At 42.3% G+C, this 9,986-nt stretch overlaps 1 protein-coding gene across 1 annotated transcript; it reads left to right on the top strand.

Moving 5' to 3' along the window:
- The first annotated feature begins 6,245 nt into the window (after nt 1-6,245).
- LOC134662727 (uncharacterized) lies at nt 6,246-9,437 on the top strand. Its single transcript, XM_063518997.1, has 3 exons — nt 6,246-6,305; nt 6,572-6,700; nt 8,061-9,437. Exons 1-3 carry the CDS (start codon nt 6,246-6,248, stop codon nt 9,435-9,437), a joined length of 1,566 nt encoding a protein of 521 aa, XP_063375067.1.
- The last annotated feature ends 549 nt before the right edge of the window (nt 9,438-9,986 follow it).

Genomic DNA, 9,986 nt, shown 5'->3' with positions numbered 1-9,986 from the left:
GCAACAGTAATGCTTGTGTGTAGTGTGAAGTCTGAATCCGAACGGTACCTCTATGATCAATATGCACTGCGAGTCGTGTCAAGTTAATATCAGTGATAAATCAAGTTTATTTTAAACTCAGAATCGGCTCCTAACGTACAAACGACGGGAACTAAGGGCCACCCCACACGAACGTCTTTTGAGCGTCGGCGTCTATAGACCGACCGCTTAAATGAGTCCTCGCCTGCGCGGTACGGGGGCGCCGGGATAGGACGACTATGGGCGGCGGGGAAGGTGCGGGCTACCCCGGCGCCCCCGTACCGCGCAGGCGAGGACTCATTTAATCGGTGGGTCTATAGTCAGCGCTATGGAAAATGGGGTCGCTGCGCAATTGGCCTGATGACAAATTTTGAAATCCCTTTTATTATTGTCGGTACACAACTGGTTCCGAAAAACACAATATTTCAGCTATACTCATAAGATTTAACATACATAATTGCATTTTTTTACAGCTAGTTAAAACCTCGCGCGAAAAGGCCCCGCAAGCTATTTGTGACGTCATTAATTCGTTGGTGGAAGGGTGATAGACATTGTTTACATACTTACAGTTACGAATTTTCTCTTGAATCCGAATGATATTGCTAATTCAGCACCATATATTATAAATATCTGGGTGGCCGAACTTCGCTCGGAAAATATATAAAAACTCGAAAATGCGCGCTTTGCCAGAGATAAGACCTAGCTAGATCGATTTCTCGCCCCCGAAAACCCCCATATAGTAAATTTCATCGAAATCGTTAGAGCCGTTTCCGAGATCCCCGAAATATATATATATAAATAAATAAATAAATAAACAAGAATTGCTCGTTTAAAGGTATAAGATTAGGGATGATAAATACATTACAAACATTAATCACAATAACTCATTTTATACAAAATCTCTCACACGGTTGCAATTTAAGATGAATTATTTAGAAACATGAAAATTATGAGTGAAAATCACCGAGCGCCGGTTTTACTTTTTAATTTTTCATTTTTTTTGGTTATACAGCCAACATGGCAATGATAGTTCCATTCAGCCAAATAATTAAAAAGTTTTTTGGTGAAATATCGTATTATTTAGCATTTTATTTATTTAATTACAAATAAATATTTACTTTAGATACACCGTGTAATAATAGTTTTTGGACGTAATAAATGTTTAGTGGCGAAATAATATTTTTTTTGAACCTCCAAACTCTTTGGTGAGGATGTATGGATTACGGTCAATGAGGTTGTCTATGCTGCTCTAAGAAATACGTCATGGATTGATGACGTCACTCCTTAGCTCGCTTCTGATTGGCGTTTCAGTCAAAATGGCTGATTGGAGAATTTTGCACTTTTATTTTATTGAATATATTAATCATCCTAATGTTTATAATGAGATTGGGCCATTTTTTAGAACCATATTAACATAAATGTTTCTTTGAAACCATTATTTCCATGATTCTTTGTTACTGTCATCAGGCCAATTGCGTCAACGTTGCGTCTAGCAGCAGCCATAGAGTTGACTAGTGTATGGAACTTGCTAACTATGTAAACAAACCGCCTTATTGAAACTGACAAAAAAAACCGGCCAAGTGCGAGTCGGACTCGCGCACGGAGGGTTCCGCACCATCAACAAAAAATAGAGCAAAACAAGCAAAAAAACGGTCACCCATCCACGTACTGACCCCGTCCGCGGTTGCGTAACTTCGGTCAAAAATCACGTTTGTTGTATGGGAGCCCCACTTAAATCTTGATTTTATTCTGTTTTTAGTATTTGTTGTTATAGCGGCAACAGAAATACATCATCTGTGAAAATTTCAACTGTCTAGCTATCACGGTTCGTGAGATATAGCCTGGTGACAGACGGACGGACGGACGGACGGACAGCGGAGTCTTAGTAATAGGGTCCCGTTTTTACCCTTTGGGTACGGAACCCTAAAAATGAATTTACTAGTGACTTTTGTTTACAAAAGAAGTGTACAGGTTTTTAAAAGGTGCATGTAACACCTTTGGAGTTGCAGGCGTCCATAGGCTACGGTGACTGCTTACCATCAGGCGGCCCGTACATATGCTTGTTTGTCAGCGATGTGGTATAAGAATAAAGAAAACATAGCAAGTTCCATATAATGACACTTTAGACGCCGACGCTTGGGAGACGCTAGTGTGGGGTGGCACTTTAAACTATGCCGAGGGGAAAGGGGTCCAAAACTATCTCCGATTTAATCGTTAGTGGAATGGATGCTCCTAGTTTGCATTAATTACCCCTTAAATATTAATTGGGGTGTCCGAATTGGGGTTTCAATTCGTTTCTTGCTTAATGAATAGTAAAAGTAAACGGTTTACTGATACCTTTGTTATGCGTGATTTGAATTTAATAGATGCCCGAGAAACCGTTGCACCTAAGGGCGGTCTTAGACTATATTTTTACGAAACGACCGTATACCTACGCGCGCTTCAAAAATCCAGACGCGCGTAAACGAGCTTATACCGGCGTGTGCGCTCGCACCGGTTCGTGTCAGCTTGCACGGCACGACCTTGTACGAGCTTATTAAAAGGCCCACAGATTACCAGTCTGCCGGACGATAAGAAATATCGGTCTGTCAGTTAAACGCAAAAGGTGACAGTTCCGAACAACTGCAGGCTGATATCGTCCGGTGAACTGGTAATCAGTGGGCCCCTTTAGCGCGACAACGCTCTTACGAATGGCACGCGGGGGAAAAGACGACCATATAAATTGACCGTAGGTAGTTCTGTAGAAAGGGACCTACTTTTTATTTTTGTCAAAGTGACTTACACCCTAACTTAAGGGGCCCACTTATTAACAGTCCGCCGGTCGGTATCGGCCTGTCAGTTGTCTGGAACTGTCAAAATTTTGTTCTAACTGACATGCCGATTCCGTCCGGCGGACTGTTAATCAGTGGGCCCCTTTAGTGGCTTTGGTCGCTTTCTGCATTGACAAAAAAATTGAATTGGTCGTTTTCTGCATAACTATACGGTCAATTATGCTCCTACGCGCGCTTCTAAAAACGAGCTTATACACTCGAATTTAAACTGTTGTGAGACATACTAACATTGAATAATTTTACGGTTTAGACTCACTTGTTTTAAAAACGTAAAATTATTCAGAGCTTATACACACGTATAAAATGCTAATCTGTAACCGCCCTAAATCGATTCCCTGGATAAATCAACATCATGATAGAGTACATTTATATCGAATTACGCCTAGAACAGCCCCGTGCACGATGCCACACTGTATTACGAAATAATAAACTGGTTAGACACCTACTGCAATACGAAACTGCAGAGGGCGTATTCAGAAACAAACATTTTTATATTATATCACATAATTTTAATAACAAAACTTCCGTGGGACACAGACATATAAAAATATATTAAAAAAAAAAACGGGTCACTCAGTCGAAAACACTCGACATGTTTCACTCCGTACCGAGAAGTGTCCTCAGGAGCTTGCGTTGACGGTGATGGACCGGCGCTGACTGCGGCGCCCGACGACTCGGCCAAAATATTTTGCCAAAATGCTGCAGACTATGGTATGCCAATATCTTGCTGTGACAAATCAAATTTACCGCCGAATAATAAGTTTGCGGAATTACGAAAATTATTTGACAAGCTAAATAAAAGTTTCGCTGAAAGCGCTTCATTTGGAAAGCATTTTAATATCGATGAAGCAATGGTTCCATATTAAAACATTATACTTTCAAATAAGCCGTGTGATATACCTGGTTTATTTGAATCAACATGTTATTGAAAGGGATCCTATACATCATCCTGACATTTTTCCTGTAAGTATAGTGTCTATTTTTTACAGTACATCACGTAAAAATCATTCGAATCGGAAGTATTTGGTATGTTGTTTGGTATTCTGAATGCTTCTTTGGCTAGTCGAATCTCCGTCTAAAATTGAATTAACTATCGCACTGGCTATTGTATTTCTACCAATACAGTTACAACATCGGTATCCATTACCAACGTCGGTGTTGCGGTTCCAATCATTCAATTAATGGCAATTAATAGGTATTCGATTATTCGCAATATGTATTCAACTAGAGGATAAAACAAAGGATTTAAGAAATACAATAGTATTTTATGCAACCGTTGTTTAAGAGGGGTCAAAAAAGGCGAGTGGCGTGAGTAACAATTTGAGGCGAAGCCGAAAATTGTTAATAAAGACGCCACGAGTATTTTTTGACTCAGTTAAACAACGTTGCATACAATACTTTTTCTACGACCAAACACTTACCTACTTTGAAATAAAATTGTAAATTTAACAAATATTTTTCATGTCATCTAGTAGATTTCTACCTACGGTATCTACCTGTTTTTAGTGATTCTTGTGCTATTACTGATATTTCTTCAGGCGTAGACACTAAGTTTTTGTCTTCATCCATTTTAACTTGAAAGACACACTGTTTTTTAACACAAAAGTTTTCATTCGACAGGCACAATAGTATTCATATTCAAGATTCACAATATTCAAGAAGTAGCAAAGAATGGAGGGTACGAGCGGGAAAAGAATGAATGAAATTAAAAAAAAAATGTCTATGGTTCACTTATTTGTCAGATATGAGTGATATGACATTCACACCCATAAGCGAGAGCGAGAAAGATATATTTCTTTCTCGCGCTCACTTATAGGTGCGACGAACCAAGGTCGCGTTGCGGTGCGACAGTGTATTATGACTATAAGGTTGGCAACAATGTATTTTTTAAGTGGCCATTACACGAAGTATTGTAAAAGAGCCAAAAAGATACTGCGTGTATGCACAATTGCTTTTTTAGGGAATAGACTAAAGACTTGTCTTGGCAACTTTAAGATAGGGTTTTAAACATGGTATAATAATATACTCCGCCTGGTACTCTCTTCCGAGATTCGCGAATGACCTAACTGTCACTTGCCTAAGTCATCATGCTGTTTACAGGTTCTCAAACTTTAAAATGTGAGAAATTTTAACCAACGGTAAAAATTCTTTTAACGGCATTAATTTTAAGTTATTCATGTAGAAACATAGTAAAATAAAACAAATCTATACTGCACTTTTCACTCCTACTCTTACAGTTCCGAATAGAGCAGCCAACCATTTTCGTAACAAAACATTAATTACCAAGTTTAGGACGTGAAAAGTTTGGAAAACACTGCGACTGCTGACACTGAGCGAGAAGGAAATAACAATTAACACGCGTTCGACAAGGACGGTCGGTCAGGGACAAAATGCCGGATTGTCAAATGTGACAGCGCTATCCTGTGTTGCCAATAGTGTAAACAGAATTACCCGAACGTCTGAAATTTCTTTCGTGAATCGGAAGATATTGCTAACAAATAATTAAAAATGACGTATTATTGTAAAATTTAAGATAAAATACATATAAATGAAAATTATTAAATTATAAAGAAATAAATTAACTTATTAACCATAGATATAATGTACCCATGTAACATGTTATGTTGAAATAAAGTGGCAATGTTATTGTGACGTAGGCAAGTAACACTCTGGGAAGAGAAGACCATGTTTTATTAGACCATGGGTTTTAAAGATGTGTGCACGACCCTTTAAATGACAAATAAAAGTACGGGAGTAGAAAAAAGCATTTATTTCATTTTTTTTTTTTTTTTTTATTAAAAATGGGCTTACTCATGGCCACAGACTAGCCGAGGCGAAGACGTGGCCTACGATGGAGCGAGTCTGCCCAGAAGGTGCCTGTTCACCCTTGATTTAAAGGTTGCCGGGTTATATGAGCTCGGAAATATAGACGCCGGCAAGGAATTCCATTCCTTGGCAGTGCGCATAAGGAAAGAGGAAGCAAAGCGCTTCGTGCGGATTCGTGGAATATCTACCAAGTAAGGATGGAAACCGGCCGTGCGTCTAAAAGTCCGATGGTAGAATGGGGACGGTGGAATAAGCTCGTGTAGCTCTTGAGCACACTCCCCGAAGTGCAATCTGTAGAACACCGATAGACTGGCGACTTTCCGCCGATGGGCCAAAGACTGAAGCTTACCCGTTAGCTTCTTGTCACCAATCATCCTCCTGGCTCTGCGCTCCACTGAGTCTAAAGCGGCGAGTTGATATTTAGCTGAGCCGTCCCACAGGTGGCTGCAATACTCCATACACGATCGGACTTGAGCTTTATAAAGTGTTAGAAGCTGTCCAGGTGTGAAGTATCGCTTCACCTTATTTAGGACGCCCAGCTTTCTGGCCGCAGTCTGTGCTTTAGATTCAATGAAGGTGCCGAAGTTGAGGACTGAACTCAACTCCACGCCGAGGAGTTCCAAGCTGTCAGTAATAGGTACAGATGCACCTCGGAAAGAAGGAGTCAGTTCGAATGGACTCCGTTTTGCGGAAAACAGACACGCCTGCGTTTTGGAGGAATTGAACGCGACCAGATTGTCGTCCCCCCACTGGGAAACGAGACTAAGGGTCAGGTTCATTCGCTCAACCATGGCCTCTCTCTGTGACCGTATCTCGTCCCTGCTGTCCCCTGAACTAGCCAAATATCTCTCAACAACCGTACTGTCGTCTGCATAACCTACAATGCTGGGTTGCAGCATGTCGTTAATGTGGAGCAGGAAAAGGGTTGCGGAGAGAACAGACCCCTGAGGAACACCGGCGTCAATGGCCATGAGGTCAGAAGAGCAGCCATCAATGACTACTCTGATCGACCGTTCACTCAAGAAGTCAGATAGCCAGCTACAAAAGTCAGCAGGGATACATTACTTATTATACATTCATTACTTTTTTACAGCTGTGCTTAGTTACCTAGGTACCTATATATTTTGATTTGTGTTATGAAGTACGTTACTAAAAATTAAAACCTAATAATAATAGTAAGATTAGTAAATAATCGGGAGTCATATTTTTGTTTTAATTACCTAATATCGATTTCCGCAAAGTAACACTGCGTCTATTAACAACTCGCGAACGCGAAGCGGCACGGCGCGACGGGCCCACTGCGTTCGCGTTCGCAACGAGATCGCCCACGTAGGACACTTCTATAGGTATCAAAGGATTGATTCACCCCGCGCCGCATCGCTTCGCTTCGCGTTCGCGTGTTGTTCGCCTACGTAGTACGCTGCGTAACGCCTGGTTCTTACTAATTACAATACTAAAAGTTTTGTATTGTAGTTTCTGTTTCTACTCGCTAGTTATAGATTTTAGTTGCGTCAGTTGTTCCGATGACCATCTGTAGTAAAAGGAAAGAAGATTCAATTTATAAGTGCCAATTATAATAGAAAAATATACTTTTCTATACAGACCGTACGTTTTCAGGTTTTGAGAGGTTTTCAGCTTTTCAGGATTCCAGTCCTTTAAAATTGCTAGAAATTGCAACATATTGTAAAGCACCATTGTTAACTTTAACAAAAGCCTTAGGGTGGTATTCGAAGTTTAAATATCTAATCTTGATTTGATATTGAATTAATATGTATTAAGCAGAAAAGTCTGCAAACGATACAACGAAGCTTAGGAATTAATGAAAAGAGTAAACATGGGGTCTCTATTGTTTCCCAAATAGTTCCCAAATCGCTCAAAAAATGTCACTCACTTGTACTCGCGAAGTTTCACAGAGTCAAATCAATTAAATTTTTCTGCCACTATTGAGAGCGTTGATTGGAGTCACATTTTTGCAAAAAATAGCGACGCCAGTAGTCTTACAACTTCACTTATAAATATAATTTCAAATAAAGTTGACATTTGTTTTCCACTAAGAAAAAAAATAGTCGGGGGTGGACATTACCCAACCTGGATTAATTATGACATTAAATTATTTAAATCTTTTTTATTTGATATGATAGAATTAGGAAAGCGACACATGAGCAATGATAATATTAGTAACTTTATAACTGACATCAAATTGCAATATGACATTTTAATTAAGAAGAAAAAATCCATTTACTATAGTGACCTAATAAATACCGGCAACAATAAGTCTAAAATGCTCTGGAATGTCGTGAACAAGGAGAGAGGCAAAAACTGGGCAAAAATAACTGCCCACGATTGGACGTCACAGAGGTGATTGTAAACACCGATGGGTCACAGTTCGCAAGTAAAAAGGACGCTGTTGACGCACTGAACAACAGGTTCCTCAGCGCCGCGGCGGCGTGCGGCGCGCCGCGCGCGGGCTGTACCCGTGCCCTACGCCAGCTGCGCGCCGCGCTGCCGGCTGCGGATCGTTCCCTGAAGCTCCGACCTTTCAGCGCAGACGAGGTTTATCGTTTGATAACCTCCCTCATTCATCCTAAAGCCTCAATGGACATCTACGGGATAAATATGAAACTACTGAGGGCTACTGGAACCTACCCTAAACCACTTAAAATCAGCAAAATAGCTTCCATCTTTAAAGGCAAGGGTAAAAGGGGGGATATGGATGCATACAGACCCGTTGCTATTATCCCCGCAATGGCAAAGGTCCTTGAAAACAGACTCAGCCGCCGGCTGACGAGTTTCCTAGAGTCGACGAGCGCCCTATCTGACAGACAACACGCCTATCGAGCGGGCCGCTCCACAACCACACTGACCCGTGATGTGGTCCGACGCGTAGCAGACGCCAGAGAGAGGAAACAGCAAGTTGCTTTATTGTGCTGCGACCTGTCCAGGGCTTTTGACGTCGCAGACCACGCAGTCCTTACCAGCAAGCTAAGGCATTATGGGATCGATGGTCCGACACTTTCCTTGTTCAAGAGTCTTCTGCAATGTAGATCTCAAATTGTAGTAGGAGATGGCGGAACGGCTAGATCAGACCCGCTAGAAACGACCATGGGTGTAGCTCAGGGCTCATCGGTTTCAAACATATTATTCTCGTTGTTGCTGAACGATCTGCCGCATGCAATACAGGCCGCTGAAATCCTTGTATACGCCGATGATGTTGCTGCAATCGTCACAGCGCAATCCGTGGACACCATAGAAGACAAATTAAATGAAACCGCGGCGCAGCTTGCACAGTGGTTTAATGCCAACGGTCTAGCGCTAAACCTTAAGAAGACCCACTACCTGGTCTTCAATCTATCAGGTCGCAGCACGAGGCCGCTTGCTGTTTCTGCAAATGGGACCGCCTTAGACCAATTAAGTAGTACCGGTTTCCTAGGGTTCGAAATTGACACCTGTCTAAAGTGGGACCATCATATTAACAGACTCAGCGGAAGAATCGGCAGTGCGTGCTTTGCATTAGGACGAGTAACTAGGTTGGTGTCGGATGAGGTCGCGCGCTCGTGCTATTTTGCCACGGTGCACTCGCTGATCCAGTATGGTGCGGAGCTATGGGGACGCTGTGCCGAGTGGGAAAGGGTCTTCCGCCTCCAGAAGCGCGCGGTTAGGATAATCGCCCGAGTGCTGCTGGGTCCAGGTCCCAGGGCGGAGTCCCCGCCAACACGCACGCTGCCTCGTGTGAGACGGAGCGGTATGCCCTCACCATCCTGACCGCCATAACCCGCTGCGGCCTCCGCAATTGGGCCTGATTTTCGGCGGTCAGGGTGAATGCCCAAATGGGCGCCCCATATAGGGCCATAGACCGCACAACACCCGCGTACAGTTTCCTGCAGCCCACATTCGGCCCACTGACGTTGGGTAGAAGCCGGCTGAGTGCCGACGCCGCTCCAATTAGTTTGGGAGCAAGGCCCTCAAAGTGTTTCTTGAACGTCCAACGGCTGTCAAGGACTATACCCAGGTACCGCATTGTCGACTTGACACCAATGGACGTTTCCCCCACCATTAAGCTGGAACCCGCCGGAGGGGCCTTCCGAGGCCCATGGAAACACAAGGCCTCTGATTTGTTCAGGACCACCTCCAACCCCAGCCTCCTAATGAAATTAAATGAAATGAAAGCATTTATTTCGGATACAAATACATCCATATTATGTTAGTAAAATTAAGGTAGGTGTGTTAGTAAAAAGTATAATTATAATTACAATTAACATGCAAGGACATCCAGTGAGCGAGGATAGGGCTGTCCATCCTCTCGGTTATCAC

Source organism: Cydia amplana, chromosome 3 (genome assembly GCF_948474715.1).
Source record: "Cydia amplana chromosome 3, ilCydAmpl1.1, whole genome shotgun sequence".
NCBI lineage: Eukaryota > Metazoa > Arthropoda > Insecta > Lepidoptera > Tortricidae > Cydia > Cydia amplana.
The sequence above is the reverse complement of the archived record's forward strand: the minus strand, read 5'-3'. Positions and strand labels throughout refer to the sequence as shown.